The sequence below is a fragment of the Agelaius tricolor genome, unplaced genomic scaffold (assembly GCF_023055355.1).
Source record: "Agelaius tricolor isolate 1412-34295 unplaced genomic scaffold, bAgeTri1.0.p SCAF_1, whole genome shotgun sequence".
In the NCBI taxonomy this organism is placed as follows: domain Eukaryota; kingdom Metazoa; phylum Chordata; class Aves; order Passeriformes; family Icteridae; genus Agelaius; species Agelaius tricolor.
In genome coordinates this window covers 14,915,950-14,934,617 of record NW_027269261.1, presented here as the reverse complement: position 1 = coordinate 14,934,617, position 18,668 = coordinate 14,915,950, and the positions used below count along the sequence as shown (strand labels likewise).

General features: G+C 43.6%; 1 protein-coding gene across 1 annotated transcript; it reads left to right on the top strand.

Moving 5' to 3' along the window:
* The first annotated feature begins 14,451 nt into the window (after positions 1-14,451).
* TMEM17 (transmembrane protein 17) lies at positions 14,452-17,685 on the top strand. The gene is made up of 4 exons (XM_071424362.1): positions 14,452-14,762; positions 16,139-16,242; positions 16,473-16,586; positions 17,000-17,685. The coding sequence occupies exons 1-4, from the start codon at positions 14,615-14,617 to the stop codon at positions 17,288-17,290; spliced, it is 657 nt and encodes a 218-aa protein (XP_071280463.1). The 5' UTR covers positions 14,452-14,614; the 3' UTR covers positions 17,291-17,685.
* The last annotated feature ends 983 nt before the right edge of the window (positions 17,686-18,668 follow it).

Below are 18,668 nucleotides of genomic sequence, written 5' to 3'. Positions count from 1 at the left end.
TTGTCCCAGCTGTGCTTTGTCCCAAAATCCAATTTTAAATAAAACAACTGCTTATGCTTGTTCCTACAATATGAAGGATATTCAGCTGTTCTCCATAAACTCTGCTGTTGCTTCCAGTACATCTGCTCCCACATCAGGCTTCCATTTGTCCATATTTAGCCTTGTTAAACTACACCATGTGTACCTGAAATATAAATTACCTTGAGGCTTGGAGTGACGCCATCCCAAGTAAGGAAACTATTCCTAACACTGCACTCCTTAATTTAATGCAGGCAGAAGTCCTCTGCCCACTTACAACACAGCATGCACTGATGACAGTTGTTGATGGAGAAACTCAGTTTTAATCCAACATTCCCAGTAAACACGTTGTTCTCGGATCAGCAGAGCCATGAAATCTGTTCTTTTTCAGATGGTTTATATCCTGTGTGCCTCAGTCCCCAAGACATTTATAGCATATTTGCAGTTTGGCAATATTCCCATCACAAAACCTTCCAGATCCTTCCTATTATCTGCTTCCAACACCTCCACTGAACTCTAATGTATTTCTGGGTGTTTTGCCCCATTTTTCTAACTTAGTGTTCATTTTTCTTCATTTCAAGAGCTGTGTGTCCAGGGTTGTTTTTTTCAGGGACTTGCATAGCTCCAACATTGTCCAAACAAAAAAGATAGTATCTCAAAAAGACACTTCCTGAAAACTTATTTCTGCAGCCAGTAATCCTCTGCCTGCTGCCAGGCATATTATCATGCTTGGAAATTCCAGTCTGGATCTGTGCTGGATGGGTGATATCCCTTCCAAGGAGAGGAGAGAGGAAGTTCTCAGAGCACAGGGGGGAAAGGCTCCCCCTTGGATGTTTTCCCCTTGGACTGAGCTCTTTGTATCCATGGGGTTCCCCCAAGCACACAGATGCCTCCAGCACTGCTCCCAGGGTGCTCTGCCCCAAGGCTCCTTCTCATCTGCCGTTCCCAGGTGCTCCTGACACAGCCTGAGGGGCAGAGAGGGCCTGCAGTAAGGCCAGGGAGAGCCGAGGAAGGTCAAAGCAGGACAGGACAAATTGTATCCATTCAGACCTGCCAAAATCTGATTTTTTTCCTCAATTAAACTTCTAAACATCTACATCATTATGAATTTTGATGAGGGAGGAAAAAAATGTATTCCCTCATCTTTTTCCTCCTGCTAGCATTTTCAATAAAAACATTTCCTCCTAAGCATCTTTTTACCATCTTTTTCCTTTTCTACCACTTTCTTTCACTTTTATTACTTTTGAGCCCTCACAACAGGAAATATTTTCAGAAATGTCAAGATAATAAAACGTCCACAAGACAATAAAAAGTATGAGAGAGGAAAAATAATGGCAAGACTTCATTTAGCCTCTTAGCTTAAGTAGCACAAAAGGAGGAGAAAAATAGTGAACTTAAAATCCCAAAATATTTACAAATCACCTCCCTTTAAAAAAAAAACTCCTATTTTTTTATGTGAAAAAGTACTTCTGCATGCATGGATATGGTCATCTTCTGAAAGATGTGAGGTTTCAGTAAAGCCTCTTTTTCTGCAAGGGAGTTAAAAAAAGGACAGCTCATTTTAATGAAAGTTTAGTCATCAGCATCACATGATCAGTGATTAAGAGGAGCATGATTCCATGCAGACAGCTTCCCCAAGTCAGGGTAGAGGGGAGCTTCGGGTGGCCTTGGATGATGGGAGAAGATCCAGGACAGAGCATGCTGGAACAGCAGGGGCACTGCTAAAATGCTCATGAGCTTCTCACCCTCCCACAGGGAAGGAGAGGGTAGAGCCCATGTGAAGCCCACATGGAGTCTGTGACTTCTGGATGGGTGGGAATAAGAGACAGTAGAACAATCTGATCCAGCCTGTTTTAAAGAAATTACTCGGCCATTCAAACGTACTGAAACATTAAATATTGTTTGTGTACTGAAGGACTCGAAAATTTAAAGTTTTCTTCACAAGGACTGGGAAGTGTGAGCTCAAAACCAAAGTCAATCCTCCTGTGAAGCTCCTCATGGGCACCTCCCGAGACATCTCATCCTGGTCTGCACCCGCAGCTCCCGTTTCCAAAGGGAAGCCACCTCTCCATACCCAAGAGCACAGCTCCCTCTACATCCTCCTCCTCAGGGAGCCCTCACAGCCTCAGACTGCACTTCACAAGCCAAAATCTGCAAATCCATGGCGCTCTCTAGTGTTTTGGTTCTGCCTGGGAGAAACACAAGCATCCCAAGGCACTGACATCATTCCACAGGGTACAAACCTCCAGGCAGAGGGATGCCCAAGGCCCTCTGTTCATCCGGATGGGTTTGCCAGTGTTCTGCTTTGTTGGGGTTGGACTGCACCTCCTGGTGGATGCTGCTCCTGCTGCCTGGCTGTGGCTCCACCGGCAGTGCCTCCAGTGATGTAAGCAAAACCAGGATTTTAAGCCACATTCCTGATGGACAGAGCTATTTCAGAAAAGTTTCTGATTCCAGGATTAGGTCTCTGCAGATGCTAAGTGTGATCCTGTCAGCTCCCAAACTGGCCATCAGTGATGTGTAACACAGGCTGTCATTTTGGGGTGAAGCCCAGAGGAAAAACCCACGCGGAGGAGCTGTCCCAGACACAGCTCCAGGGAGGGCTGTGGGAGAGGGACAAGGGCAGACACAGGGCAGGCTGAGGGCTCCTCTGGGGCCTGCAGGTGCCATCAGCCACGAGGAACAGCAGCCTCCATGGAAACACCAGTCCTTCCCTAATGCCTCACCTCTCCCCATGACCGCTTCATGGGGGAGGAGACGAGGACAAAGCACATTTGTAGCTGTTGAAGGCAAGCACAATCCAAAACTGCAGCTGCTCTGACTTGCTGTTAAACAGCTTGCTGGTCCCTTTGTTAATGGTTTTCTACTCTGATACCATGTCTCTCTTTCTCCTGAGCTTCTCTGAGGCTGACAATTCATGACAGAAATACAGCACATCCCACGGACTCACAGCCTCAGGTCCAACTGTGTCTGCCAAGTGACAAGATCGATGTGGCAATTTGCTGCAGAACATGCGAGATTCCGTCTCCTCTCCCTCTTTTTCTCTCTCTCTCCCCTAATATACATTTCAAATTCAATCAGCATCCAAAGGGAGGAGACTCCTCTAGTGCCCAGGAGAACATATTTTCTCCAAGCTCACAGCACTGGCTGGTGACGGGGGATACATTGGCACCGTGTAATTGATTTGATGTGTGCCATGTTTTGGGGGGATAAACACCCCCCCTGGACTCCTGGCATTCCAGCATCTCCAGCCTAAGCTCCTTCTTACTGGTGTGTTGGGAGTCCAGTGAAGACACTGAGTAGTGCTGACATGGAGATAAATGCTCTTATCTTCAGCTCCCAACATTGCTTCTTTGAACAAGTGCTCTCAGCAGTTTTCGCTGTTCCAGCTGCTCTTCAGCAAGGGACGGCAACAGGGGAAAGCCTTCTTAACCCACCCTATTTCAGCAAACTTCTCTGCTGGGAGAACAGGCCAGGCTTGCCATCAAACCAGAGGACTTTCAGTGGGACACATCATCACAATTCACAGGGAATAAATTAGGGGCCCCTCCAGGAAACACACTTAAGCACCTGAAGAAACTACCCAGTTTAGGCTGATCTGTTGCTTTGTGGGCTTAGCAAGCCCCAGCCAGACATTTATCTCCAGAACCTCAGATACAACTGCAACACACCAGCACAACTTCATTCAAACTGTGCTGTGCTGCCGAGAAACCTTCTTAATTTACAGCTGTTAGGAAAATTAATCCACAAACATTATAGGTTTATGTCCAAAAAGGAGAGAGAGGAGTCCTTTTACTTTATTCAAATAAAGGGAGAGGCCATGGGGCATTCCCCTGGGGTCTCTCCAATTTTTGGAGGACCCAGCCTCCCTTTTATCCCAATTTCCTGGCTGCATTTCCCTTCTCTCTTTCCCCATTGGCTGAGGTACTTGAGAGGTACAGACTTCCTGATACACCTGATACCAAAGATTTCTCTCTAATGTATAACCCTCCTTTTTAATTTTTAATACTTATGGAATTTAAGGGATTTGTTTCTTTCATATTTTCTCTCTTTTTGTTTTTTTCATTGTTTCTTTCATCTTTCAATGTCCAATTTAATTTACCAGCAACCCAAAAGTTTATTTGTAAAAGCAAATATCTTTTTCCATTCATCAATCAGTGGAATCCTTCCCATTGTTTCTTTCATCTCTCAGTGCTAGCTTTATCTACCAGCAGACCCACAGCTTGTTTGTAAAGACAAATCTGCCATTTCTCTCACAGCCAAAATGTGAGAACATGAATTTTAAAGTATCTTTCAGGAGGTTGGTGCCAGAACCAGAAGAAAACTTTGTCCTTCAAATCCCTCACCTCTTGCTGTAGCACACTGCCAGAACATGGGAGTGAAAATCCTGCTTTGTGCTTCTTCTCTCCTCTTGCTGCAAGGCTGACTACAGAGCACAAACCTGATCATTAAGCCACGACTCAGCTGGAGCTCAGGAAAAGCCCCACTGATTTGAATGGATTTAGGATTTTGCTCTCTGCTTCTCTACAGGGGGATTAAATAAATATTCTCCTGCTAGAAAGGTGCCACATGTCTGCCTGATTTCAATGGGTTCTCTAAAGTAAAGACACGGAGAAGTTGCAATAATTTCTAATGGTGTGGCAGAGGGTGAGTTCTAGGGCCAAAACAATATTTCAGGCACTGTAAATCCAGTTCATCTGTTTTTAACAGATGGAATGGGCTTTGACAGGAAAAATGAGAAACATATAATAAAGAAAAAATCCAGGACAATAAATTGCCAGAAGAAATAAAAAAAAAAGCCTGAAATATATCAAAAGGGAGATGTCTAGAGAAACAGTAGGTCTCTGATGGACCAAGCAAGCAGAGGAAACAATCAAATAGGGAGGTAACAACCAAGTCAAGCAATGTCTTTGGAATGACTATTCCCACTGAAGTTTGATTGGGGTTAGAAAAAGGGAGAAGAAAAATAGCTATTATGTAGGTCACTGTCTATGCTGAGACACCACCTGACATGCAGGAATAAAGTAATAAGAGCAGCACTGGAAAAAATCAAGATGTCCTGTGGAATTGAATCAGCCAGACTGACAGCACCTTTCTAAATGCACTGGCCAACAAAGTAACCGAGCTCCTGACAAGAATATGGAACTCATCTTCACACAGCTGTTACTGCAGAGAGACCCAAGAAGGCCAAGGTCACTGTGGGATGAGCCTAAACAATTCTAAAATGCCCAACCTAAGAAAAACATCTGAGAAAAGTCATGGAGCTTGAAATGCAAACCCCTCAGGCCAACTGCAGTTGCAATTTTTTTCTTTTAAGTCAGTGAGGAAGAATCCAGTTTTGGTACTGGCCAGAGCATTCTGAAGAGTCTTTGAACTCTGGCAATGAAATATTCACCTGCACAAATCAAAAAGCCTCCACTATATCCAGTTCCTAGGGTGATAAGAGGGAAGAGTTGCAGAGCTGTCTGAAACAAACAATATTTTTGAGTAATATCTTCTAAAATTACCAGAGAGGAAATAAACTCTGTTTTATTGGGCTGAGTTGAAAAGCTACCTAGGCTAGTGCATGCACTTCTATTTCAGGATGAAGTTTCCAATTCATTCCCTCTTTACCACACAAAATGCCAATCACAAAGCAATCCTGTGTGTGGAAGACACAGGATTGAACACTAACCACTAAATTATATTGCCACAACAAGAGTGAGCACCCTGTGGGTCCACAGGGCACATTGACTATTAGTGTCTGAAGTGATGAAGAATAGTCAGAAATAGTAACCACAGCTGGTGATCAAAGGCTCATTCAGCCTCCAGCTGTACAAATTACAACCTCTTACTGAGGAAGCTCAGTGATATATTCAAAAAGCAAAATGAGAAGCAAGTTGCAGATAACAATTGAAAGAAACCAGCCAAATATCTGACTCCCACCAACCAAACTTTTCTTGCTCTCAGCAGGATCAGAATTTTAGATCAGAACAAACAATTGCTCCTAATTTGGCTTGAGTATGACAGAGACATGTTAAGGCACCTTCAGAGAGATACCTGGGAAAATAGACATAGATATCTTACAGATGTTAGATATGGATGGATCAGCCTTGACTTCTGGAGATATCCTAGAATACCACACACTCTCAACTGTACAAACTATCTGAGAATCTGTATTTCTATCAATTGAACAGCTGCAGAGACATTTCAGAAGGCAGAAACATGCAGAAAAGCCAGATCTTTTTAATGCATCTCTACTTGGGAGCCCCAAAGCAGCCGGATCATTTGCCATTTTCCATATGCTAGGGCAGTATTTGTCTGTGAATAGGAGTATTGCAGCTTCCAGAAATCAGTATGTGAAATTAATCAGCCCAAATATCAGCCAACAAATCAAATAGCATTTAAATCTGATGAAAGTCATGACTGAAAATTCAGGGGCAGTTGGAAAGGATTTTAAAATTACAATTTCTCTGGAGTATTTGAGACTAGAAAGACACACAGAGCAAAAAGGAACAAAACCCAAGCTAAAAAAATCTGATGAAAAATTCAACTAAAGTCTACATCTCAACATCTTATTAATGTCAAAGCAATATGAGCTGAGGCTCAAAAGGAGCAGGCTGAATGAAGCCTTTGCTATCACCCAGACTCTTGTGATCATTATCCTTTCTGCAGCATTCCCACATGAAAAGTTATTTTTCAGCCTAGACTCAGCAGAGCTCTTAAGCACATGCTGAACCCAGTCAAATCAAGACTGGACAAAAAGCCAGCTCTCATTCCATCAGGCCTTATAAAGCTCACTGCAGAAGGGCTTAGTGAAGTTATATGGCTTGTTTCACTTGTGAGGTTAGAGAGAGCTCTTCCTTATTCAAAAACCCCCAAAGCATGTATTTAATCCACTTCAGCAGAGTGCCTAGTGCTGTCAGGACCCTGACTGCACACAGGACTGGAGATAGGGCTACACTGGTTGTCTGCTCTTAGTAGAACCAAGCCAGCCCCAAGGAATTACAGCTTTTTACCCATTTTTACTCACTGAAAACTGTCACTGATGAGCCTTTTCTCACAGATAACCTGAACCTCAGCTTAACTGGGCACTTGTTCTTCTCTCTGCTCTGAAAGGCACAGAGAAAAAAAAACCAAACCTGCTCTAAGATATTTACCAGTGAAGTTCACTGTGGAATAGTAAAGAAGCATGGAGATCAGAATGGACATAACAGAAGGACAGTTTTTTCAGTTGACTGACCCCACCCTTTGCCAGTATGAGATTTTGGGACATAATGGCTGGAATAAAGTGCTGTCAGTCCAGGCTCTGAGGCCACTAGAACCCACTCCTGGCACAAGGCAGTTTTAACACAGCTTTGTGCTCCTCTAACCTAATTTCACACTGGGGGAATTCATGAGCTCCCATATCTGCTGCCAACAGATGCTCCTGCAAGCGAGGGTCCTCAGGATGCAGGAATAACTCATCACCTTCTGCCAGGACACAATGACAAACAGGGACTGTCTAGGCAATTTTTTCAGTGAGTTTTACACTAGGATTTCTTGAGGCAAGGCTGAACACCATGGAAATACCAGCAGCTTTAAGGCTAATTTGCAAACTCAAGCATCTAACCCAGATGTGATGTTAAAAGCCCTCCATGTCTGACAAGTGAGACTTTATAATAAACAGTCTTTATGAGGACTGCTTGGATTCACCTCCAGGGTTATTTGGTCTCACAATTTTGTAGAAAAAAACCCATCATCTCCTTTACATTATAACACTCAGAAATCTACTTTCAGCACAGGAGCAAATACTGACTTATGCTGTCTCAAGTAGATGCTTGCCTTTTTATAAACAAATTCACCTGCAGTGACTATAAAGCAATAACAAGGCTCCCAGGGAATGCTATATATGCACATGATACATCCAGTGTGTGTTAGGAAAGTAATACAGATTTTGGAGATTAGAGGATAATAAAATGAAGAGAAATAACTCCTCATCTGAGTCTTCAAAGGAAAAGACTCTGAGGAAAAAATGTGGATAGACTCCAGCCTTATAGTAATTCCCTTCCATTCTGCATTTGGCATCAAGTTCTTTCTGATTTCTTTACTCAGGCATATTTTCCCTCAGGGGAAATTCATTACAGTTAGAACACTGCCCGTGATTTCATAATACGTATTTATGGAGTTAATCATACTCACATCTCTGAAGGCATCTGTTGCTCTGCTTTGGTAAATTCCTCATTATCCCTGCAGGACAGCAGTGTCAATCCTGAGCCCTCCTACAGTGGGTTGCCATGTTTCATATTCAAGGAAAGGAGATGTTCTTCAGGATCAGGTCTGTGATCAACACAGACTGCCTGGTACAGCAGTGGGCAATTTATAGTGTACAACAGAACTCTTCTGGTGTATTCATCTCCTGGATCTTTTCCTGTGGCTGCCTGCTGGACTTCCTCACAAGGGGAGCCTTACTGTGATAAACATCCAGCATCAGTCCGCATTCCATTTTAATTACTTCTTACTGGCCTCGGTTGCAAAGTACAAAATTGGTCACACTGTAACACAAAGCTGAAGGTTTGAGCCCTGGTCTTCCCTCTCCACTAAACTGCTGCAATTCAGTAATGCTACCGAGGCAAAAGCCGGGCTCAAACTGACCTAATTCAAATTAAAGGAGTAAGAAATCACAGCATAGCAGCACTTCTCAGCAAACTCCAGTTTTTCCCACAAGTAACTCTGTCTGTCCTTCCAACATGTATAAACTTGACTCCTCATGTGGATGCTGCAGTTTGGAAACAACACTTGGCCTGCACAGTGAGCTCAGGCCATTTCTAATTAGAGCTGCTGCACCAGCATCACGTGTTTTAAAATACTGTTGTAATTAATCCTGCAGCTGCAGATTCAATATTTCATAAAAGCAGACATGACCTTGTAAGACAGAGTTTGAGGGGAAATTTGCTCTTAATTGAGTTCTGTAATAAAGCATTTCAGGGAGAAAGAGGACAAGCCTGCAAGCTGGATATGATCATTCAGTCCCATCCTCCACTATGAATGGGAGCAATTCAGCGCGCAGGAAAGGAATTCCTTGATTTTAAGCAATATTGCTATAGTAAGAATTCCTCTAGACTTTCTCCAGTCTTAAGCACCACTTAAGATGCTGGTTCCATCTATAGATTCTGGTTCCATGAGGAACTCCCATCTACAGAAGAAATACAGAAATTTTACATTTCAAAGACAGTAGGCTGAGAAGTTCAAAATTATCATTTGTACTATGACAGTAACTGTAACAACTGAGACTAAGGTCTAATGGCACAAGTAGCCAGCATGTACCCACAAATAACAAGGCCTTGCTTTAAACAATTGAAAATGTAATAAAAAAATAACTAAGCAGTCTTTGGAGCTTCTGACAGTCACTACACTTTCTTCTTACTACTTGTTGAGAACTTGAGCCAAGTTTGTTTTGTCTGGAAACACAGCAAAGAGCCTAATGCCAACAGATTATGGAATAAAAGGAAGTAGGGATCCAAACCCACATTGCAACAGAGTGATACTGCAGGTTGCAGTGGTGTTGAACTAACATCTCCAAAAGCATAACCCAGGTTGCTGGAAGCTGAAGGAACCAGAACTCTGCTGTTCTTAGGCAGTGAGACTTGTGGGATTCCCACTCATTCTCACAACTTCTCACTCTCACAAGGATGGGGCTGGCCTGGGCAAAAAGAACAAAGGAAACACAGTGGTGCTGACCTGAGAACACACCACCCTCACATTCATACTTACCTTTGCATTCAGCAAAGCTTCAAAGAGACAGAGAGATTGTTCTTGTTTAGAAATCCAAATTTAGACATCCAAATGTATATCAAAGAATTCAAATATCTAACCTCAAGTTAGAGTGCTGCTGCCACTCCCATTTAAATTCCATAGAAGCTGCAGCATACTCACACTGTTGAAATTATGCATTTATGTAACTGTCCAAATAGAAAAATAAAGACTTTAAAAAAAAAGCCTTAACACTGAGAGCAGTTTGTTAACTAAACAACAGTTCTCTCTGCCTTGTGGCTTTTTTTTTCCTTAAATGATCAAATTACAAGTGTTATCCTCCATCACTCACTCAGGATTTAGGCTTGAGCTAATTGCAGAGGATACAAAGCAACTGTTACAGGGACCTGACAGCAGAGTGCAACAGCAAAATCAATCCTGCCTTTGCACTGCTGATACAGATTGGAGGTAAATTTTTAAATACTGAGCCATCTTTGGATTCTGCAACAAAGAGAGAAAGCACAGGAACTGCCAGGGTCCACGTCCCAGGAAGCCTTTTTGCAAGAGTTGCATAGACTGCAGGTGAAGCATCTGGTGTGGTACCCAGGGAACACAAACAGCCTGACCATCTGGAGGAGCTCAGACCCACAAGGCAACATCTGGGAGAGCTTACATCCCCATAAAGAATCAAATCTTAAAACTTTTGTGCACCTTGATTTAGGAAAATAATGAGACTCTGCCGGTAATCAGTAGAGAAGGAGAGACACAATCAGCAAGCACATTACCCCTGCCCATGAACAGCCCTCTGGGGGAACCCACCAGGAGAGAAGAGGTGAAGCCTCTCTAACTAGTTTGGATTGTGCAAATAATACTAAGGCAGTTAAAATTACTGCATGAAAGATCAGCTTGCCTGCCTATGCAAAGATGAGACCAAGGCTGAAGCCTCATCAAGGATCTTTAGTAAGAGCCTGGCTCAAAATCCATCCACTCTCAGTAACCTTCCCATGTACCATGAAAATCTTGAACACTTTTGCAACACAAACTGTAAAATTTGTTTAATAGCCATGCCAGCTTTCAGACTCTCCCAGCATGCTTGACAAAACTACGAATCAACAAAATAAATAAAACAAAAGTAGGGAGTGGCTCTAACTAAATGCCAATTACAGCAAGAAGAAATTCAATCTGCAGGAGCAAGTAACAGCCTTTTCTTCTTCTTTTTTTTTTTTGCCTCTTTTTTTCCCTGCTATCTTTATGCTTAAAACTAAAATAGCCAATATACATTTAATGCATGGAATCCCTGCAGTGATATGTACTTGGTAATACTTGACACAAGGGCCTGGGCTAAGTCTCATCAGCAACAATAATTGTTTACCAGACACCAATATCCCATAGGTGTGAAATTAAAACCTGCACAAGTGACACAGAGAAAAAAACTACTGTCCTGGGGTTCACAAGGCAGAAGCACAACTGTGAAATTACTCTGGCAGACACTGGCACAGCTAATAACATGATCCTTTCCATCACACACATTAGAGTCTTCGTGGCATCTGTGATTTGTTAAAACTCCCAATCTGCCACTTCATTCTTAGGACACAAGGAGGAAGCAAGGCTGCACTTCGCCTGCCGGCACATAGCTTGGCTCAGCAGTATTTCTCACATCTCTTCCACCATTTGTGCTACAATACCAGGCAGGTATTAGGGAGCAAGCAAGGAGGAGAGTAATTTCTGTTGCTCACACACATCAGGGGACAGCAGCACAGGCATGCCAGGGAAAATAGCTTTTGTGAGATTCCACAACAGCAGCTTCAGAAATGTGATTCAGGTGCAAAGGTAAACCACTGGAACCAGTTAAATGAACCCTGCATTGCTGAAATGTCAATTGTGCAAAACTGCTGATATTTCGTTTCGATAGATATATTGCATCTGGTGTTTATGGCTTTGTGTTGTTGCCAGAGAGCCCCAGGAGCTTTGGTCTGGGAGCCAGGCCAGTGTCTACCAAGTCAGTTGGACTGCTGTGGATACACAAAGATCCAATATTGCTCTGATTTAAAGCTTTCAGGCAGATTTTTCAGAGACTTTTATTTTATTTATAGCTAGCACGTGTGGAGAGAAATAAAACAGTCATTTAAAATGCTGTGCCACTGTGAGCCTATTTCTTCCAGTTTCACATTTCAATATCTTATTTTGAAGCACAGAGAACTGGAAATCTGGTTATTTCTAAGTAAACATCCATTTGTGGATAGTCAAAGGTTCAGTCAGGGAATGCCTCTCCATGAAGAAAGAAAAAGGCCAGACTTTTGTCACAAAAGCTGGAAATGTGACACTATTTATGCAGATGGTCATGGTTTCTGTTACAGCCATGTAACAGTTAAGTGTTTTCCTTCTCCCACTCCTGATGGCACAGATTCTTGCCCTTCTGTTACTGAAAGCTCTGATGTGTCAATGGAGATGCCCCAGGTATTCTGATTCTTCGAGTTTGAAGGTTTTCTTACACTTGAGGGGATGCTCTCCATCCTTCCCCATAGAAAATCAAAAGAATTCTGATCATTAAATTGCTGAGAGATAAAAATTTTAAAATAGGAGGCTGTAGTCTAATAAAAATCAAACAGAATTAGTAAAAACAAAGAGTTTCTCCTAAGGGAATATTTTAAGAGTCTGCACAGACAAAAATATTAAACAAAAGTGTGCACAACTTTATTTTGTGGGGGCATGCAGAATGCTGGGCCATCTGTTGAAAATGGAAGGCTGCCAAATATCACAGAGTCACACCTTGAGTCTGGAAGCTGAGCCTGCCTGGCAAATCCATACATTTCTTGTGGTGTCTGCATGCCATCAGCCTTTCCTTTACCCACTTCCCTGGCTCCTAAACTGGATTGCTTCGGTTTTTACAAGGGCAGAGCCCAATTCTGCAAAACACCACTGGCTGCTGCAGAGCTGCTGGCAGGACACCTGGCTGCATGCCTGAAGGTTTTCAGAACAAGCAGTATTAGGAAGATCAGGGTCCCCACTCAAAGCCACTGGCATCAGGAAAAGGCATAACATTGTGTAGTTCAGGAAAAATTCTTCCATCTTCCATTCAGAAAAAGTAATTAACAGGAAAATCCTTAAAGGCTGAACTTTTACATGCCACCAACTTATACCATGGAAAAAACCTTGAGACTTCCATGAATATCTAACTTAATCAAAACTCTGCCATATTTTGATTCATATAAGCCTGTTTCTTGTGTCTTAATCATTGAGAGTATGGGATGAGTCTCCCTAACTTGTAGAGTGGTTAATCAGGTCAGGACTAAGGTAACAACAGTAAAACAACATTTCTGGCAATCTCATTGACATTCCTCACCTTGCCCCATTCTATAGCAGAGAACTTTATGAACATATTGGCCAAACAGTGCAAAAGTCACCATAAGAGTTGTTGAGCCTGAAAGGAAATACCTTCCAGCACCTACTGGCAATTGGCAAGATAACTGACACAGACTGCACTGTTTAAAGTTCAGAAACCCATCTGAACATTAATTCTGGATTTCATAAAGTTTCCTCAAATATAAAAGTGATCCTTAAACTCTTCTATAATTTCAGTTGTTTTTTAATGCAGATTCCTGCTGGCATACCCATGTTTGGAGAAGTCCTTAGGAAAGTATCTGTTGTCAATACCACACCATTCACCAGCTCAAAAGCCAAATGGATTTCTCAGAACTCCTCCTTGTTTAGCCATCTTTCTCAGTAGTCCTCCCAGTAGGATAGAATGAAATTAAATTTAAACTAGGCTTTAAATTATTTAGTTGGAGATAATTGAGTTTAGAAAGTCATACTGGAGCGTGATCACCCCGGCACAAAGCTGAACATGATTTGGGGTGGGGGAGCAGGAGAAGAGAGCTGGCATGTCCTGCCCAGTGAAGGTGTCCCTGCCCATGGCAGGGGGCTTGGAACACTGTGGTCTTTAAGTTCCCTTCCCACCTGAACCATCCTGTAATTCTATGTCACATTAGCTGCAGAAAAGCTCGCATAGTAGAAGGCACAAGCTGCTCTTTCATTTTGGTTGTGCAGAAAATAACTTGCTGCACGCCTAAGAATGGCATCCTTTTTTTTTCTTGAAAGAATCAGGCCCTAAGGTGATTGAAAAACCTGGAGAGCAAATTACCTCATTTCTAGAGGGCCTGTATTTTCCAAGTAAAAAAAGCACAAGAAGTTGGGTGTATATTATTAACTTATTGTGATTCCATGAAACCCCCAGTAAGGGACAAAGCTGACTGGGCTTCAGCCGTCTTGATAAAACCACAGCTTTTAACTTCAGAGTAGCACACACAGATTTCCTTGAGGAAAAGGTATTTTCTGGCTCAGTTACACCTGCATCTCTCGTAAAATGAGTCATTCATATCCACTTTAAGTGGCAACACAGAACGTTCACCATTCTTCCACTCCCCGCTCCCTCTGACCCTCATCGAGGACCATCATTCTCCCGGATTTATCTAGATGGGAAAAGAGCGCTTCTACAGCACCTTTCCTCAGGCCATCATTCCCGTTACCTTCTCAGAAAACCACAGAGTGGAAGAAAAAAAATCCCCTCGGACTGATGCGAAACGAAGCAAAGGGATGCGGGAACTGAGGGCAGCCGCTGGCACCGGCAGCTCCCAGCGCCAGGGCATGGCCACAGCTCCGTCCCACCAATGCCGCGCCCCTGGGGGCTCGGGGTCCGTCCCCGGGGCGGAGGCTCCACTCCCTCCGCCCCAAGCCCGGCATCGCTCCCGCCCCAGCACCGCCATCGTTCCCGCCCCAAGCCCGGCATCGCTCCCGCCCCAGCACCGCCATCGCCCCGGCCCCGTCCCGGCCCCTCAGCCCTGCGGGCGCCACGGCGCCTGCGCGGCCCCGCCGCGGCCTGGGCGCGATGGCGCGGCGTGAGGGGCCCCCGACGCTGCCCGAGCCGCTGCGGCGGCGGCTCGTCTCCTTCAGCAGCTCCGTGTTCAGCGACAGCCACCGCACCGCGCTCGGCGACGGCCCCCGCGCCCCCCCGGGCTTCCCGGGCTACCGCGCAGGTACAGCGCGGCGCCGCCGCCTCGGGCCGGCCGTGCGGGCGGCGCCGGGCCCGGGGCTCTGCTGCGGAGCCGGGGTCGGGCCCGCCGGAGGCAGCGCCCGCAGGAGCTGCTGTGGCCGTTGGCTCTCTCTGTGTGCACCCGGCCTGGCGGGGAGAGCGGTGGCTGCGGCCCAACCCGCGCCCTGTTCAAACCTCTAGCGCGAGAGTAGCCATGGCAATGCTGCACACAGTGCAGCCTGCACAGAGAGGCTGGCGTGATTTCAGCCCATAAATCCATTCTAAGCCGATCGAATTAATCAACAAGACGTTCTTGTTTCAAGAGAGGAGTTCCTGCTTCCTTTGTGTAGTAACACTGCTAATGCTTACGAGTTCTTAATTTCATTTATCAAACATTTCACCAATAACTTCTATCTTTAGTTTCTTTTTATGTGGCTTGCTGTGTGAAGAATACTCCTGTGTTAATATCCAATTGCAAATTATTGGACATCGGGATTTCAAAAATTCAGTTTTACACATACATATCTTGGAGAGTTGCTGTAGCAACAGCCATTGCAATACTGTCTGGCTTTTGCATTAATCTCAGCAATCCCAGCAAATAAGCATTAATTTAATTTAGGGATAGAAAAAATAATTAGAATTGGCTTATGTTGCTTGAACATTCATCCAAACACAGTTTTAGAATTTGCACAGAATTTATAAATAGCAATGCCATGTCAAGGAAACCTTTAACATACCTAAACATTGGGATGACAATCGAAATTTGAACTCTTGGCTTCTCTGATTTTAAGTAAATTTTTCCTTAAATGTGACCTTGTAGGTCTATTATAAAGTTGTAAGTACAGAATTTACTGCCCACATGTTGGAGTTTGAGACTTGCTTTTCTCTACACTGAGTTGTGTGATGCAGCTTGTCCTGTACCCGCCTGAAAGGATGAGCTTTAGTTTGACACATATTTGAAACTGTTATCTCTTAAGAATCAAATTACCATCCAAGTGTCTGTTTAAATAAAAGGTTAAAAGTGAAGAGTGGGCCATGCAAGCCTGCTCTCTAGCAGCTCTCTTGACATAAGCCTCAGTCAGAGATGGTGGAGTAAGCTAAAAGCCACCAGGTAATCAACAATTGGACACTCAGCTTGATTATATGACTATATTATAAAAGTGCTCTGTCCCAGGAGCCAAAAGGTGCCTTGGATTCCAGGAAATGATGTAACTCCAGATAGGGTGTGAAGATTTCCTCTGGATAAACAAAAATATTTTTCTTAACATTTTATTTGACTGGGAAGAGTCAAATTACTGCCCTGCATGAAGCTAAGATGGAGCAGTATCCTTCTGTCATATTTACAGCTGGAGTGATAAAATCTTCTTTCTCTCTGTACAGATTGTGAAATCCTTTCCAGTTTGCCACTGCAGATGTCCCTCTATTTCAATGTTTATTTCTTCCCGTTTTGGTGGCTCATCACAGTTGCCATCCTCTACGTGAAGGTGAGAAGGAAGGAAAGTGGTGGTTTGTAAATGTATGTTACATCAGACACGTCCAGGTGTGGGATACAGCTCACTGGAGTTAGAGGTCTTTACACTGATTTGGGAATTCATGGAAACTGGAGGTTCAGGAGTGTTTGAATGCCAATACTGTCAGCTGAGAGTAGCACAGAGCATCTTCATTTAATCACAGACACCACGGCAGAAACTTCTACTTTCTTCTTCCCCTGCAGTATCCAGCCTTATCAGATTATTACAAGTTCATCCTGGTCACCATCATGATCCTGGTCTCTCTGACAGAGCTCATTCGGCTCTACCTGGGATATGTGGGCAATCTGCTGGAGAAAGTAAGTTACCAGAGGGACACAGTAATTTCTGCAAGAATTTCTGCTTTTGGGAGTTGAGCGTTAACTGGCAGGCATTTTATTTGAGAGATTTAAGTTGAGGACATGGTTATTTCTCTTCAGTTGCACTCTGCATTTTCTATTCCCTTGGCATTGGCTTCCACTTAATTTTGTGAATTTCAAGTAGTTTTCCCTCAGAAGAGAGCTCTCTCACTCCCTAAAGTTGTTTTGTCAGAAAATACAAGTATGCTTAAAAACACAGGATATGGAAATATGAAGCCACCCCATTTTGCCTTTCCACATTATGTGCCAGCTTTTGGAAAATTAAAAATAAATGTGTTTTGTTCACAAGATTTTGGATTTTTTCATCCCATTCAGCTGTCAGGTTTTTAATAGGTGATGTCTCCCTGTTATAGGTCCCTGAGCTGGCTGGGTTTTGGCTCCTGACTCTCCTCCCACAGTTGCCTATAATTCTCTTCTTGCTATTTAATGAAGGTCTGAAAATCCACTCTCTGGAGCGAGCCGTCCACATCATCTTCGCCGCCTTCCTCTCCTTCCAAGTGGTGGCGGCGTTTTTCGCCCTGAGAAGGATGGTGAACACTCTGGCCACTCGCTTCCGCCTCACCGAGTTCCACCGCCTGGAGGAGCAGCGCCCCGCGCCCGGCCTGTGCAGCCTGGCCGCGGGCAGCGGCTCCCGGGGCTGGTAGGGCCAGAGATCCCGCCCCGAGCAGCCTGGCCGCGGGCAGCGGCTCCCGGGGCTGGTAGGGCCCCGAGCAGCCTCAGGGGGTAACAGAGCCCGCCCAGTGCAGCCACAATTCTGTTTCCGTTCTGTTGGGTCATTCTTTGCCTTCTTGCCTCAGAGGTATGAAAAAAATAGATCTCGCTCAAGAGCCAACATTAAACCTCAGAGGATGGAGCTCCTTTCTGCAAGGAAAATCAAAGCCAATTGCATAATTGACCTGAGTGGACTATTTGTGGACTGAGTAGATTTGGAGGGTTTTATGTGTTACAAAGTTGTGGCATTTTTAAAATACCAGAAGCCTTTTTCCCCACTGTTTGCACAAAATTATTTTGTTTACAATAAATCTTTTCTACACTTTTTTGTGATGGTACCAGTTTTGTCTGTTTTCTAGATATGTTGCACGTATTTCATGTCTGATACCTCAGTTAGGAAAAAAACCCAACCCAAAACCAAACTGGAAACAAAAGCCCCAAGAGATCTTGAGGCTCAAAAAGAAGTTAGTGAACAAAGACTATACTTCCAGAGATGGTCTTCCAGGTAATTCCAGCTCTTAGAAATTCCTCACTGCTATACTAGGCATGTAATTTCAAAGATATTCATTCCACAAAACTTTTATGGCTCATCTCCTTTGGCTTAGCTACAGTTCTAACTATCAAGTCAGAGTGGTGCAATTTTCGCAGACAGAGCAGTAACAAAATTATAGTCATTAAAAAAATAGCTTTATGTCACTGAAAGGCAGAACCTGTTTTTCCCAAGCCAGGGCAAATACCAAGGTTCTCTCATTCCTGTTATGTGTATTAAATATTAGGCTATCTTCTGCAGTTTTGGTAATGGCTGAAAGTTCACTTTTTCTGTCAAGGAGTGATGGAGATCAAACATTAAAATAAATTTTTCACCAGAATCCTTTGAGACCTTTCATCAGGGCAGGAGTTGTCAGTTTTGAAAGCTGGCACAAGCATGCAAACTGCTCAAAGGATTGGAAGGAAGATGAGTCTAACATGAAAAAGGCACATTATGCTTAAAGCTGTTGAATATTTAAAGCTTACAGAACCCCAAGTGAGAAAAAGGCATTAGCTTTTGTTTTTACCAAAATGGTTAATTTTCCTTTCAATCCATGAATGAATGGGACAATGAATTACACTAAGTTTGCTTCTTCATTTCATTATTATAAAGCTTATGTTATCAGAGCACATACCCCTTTGTTTTAAAGCAAACTACCATCTTGGATTTTTGCACAGAAAAAGAGGATTTCTCTAAGAGTCTCTTAAGAGTGTCTTTTAACAGTTAATATAAAACATTTAGGGCCCTGTAATTAGAGCCTGAGAGGGACACACTGAGGTTTA

What these genes read in the sequence shown, in the direction of transcription:
- TMEM17 (XM_071424362.1), top strand. Translation starts at nt 14,615, where the DNA reads ATGGCGCGGCGTGAGGGGCCCCCGACGCTGCCCGAGCCGCTGCGGCGG. An exon ending in TTGCCATCCTCTACGTGAAG is followed by an intron (nt 16,243 to 16,472) that starts GTGAGAAGGAAG and finishes CTTCCCCTGCAG; the next exon opens with TATCCAGCCTTATCAGATTA. An exon ending in TGGGCAATCTGCTGGAGAAA is followed by an intron (nt 16,587 to 16,999) that starts GTAAGTTACCAG and finishes TCCCTGTTATAG; the next exon opens with GTCCCTGAGCTGGCTGGGTT.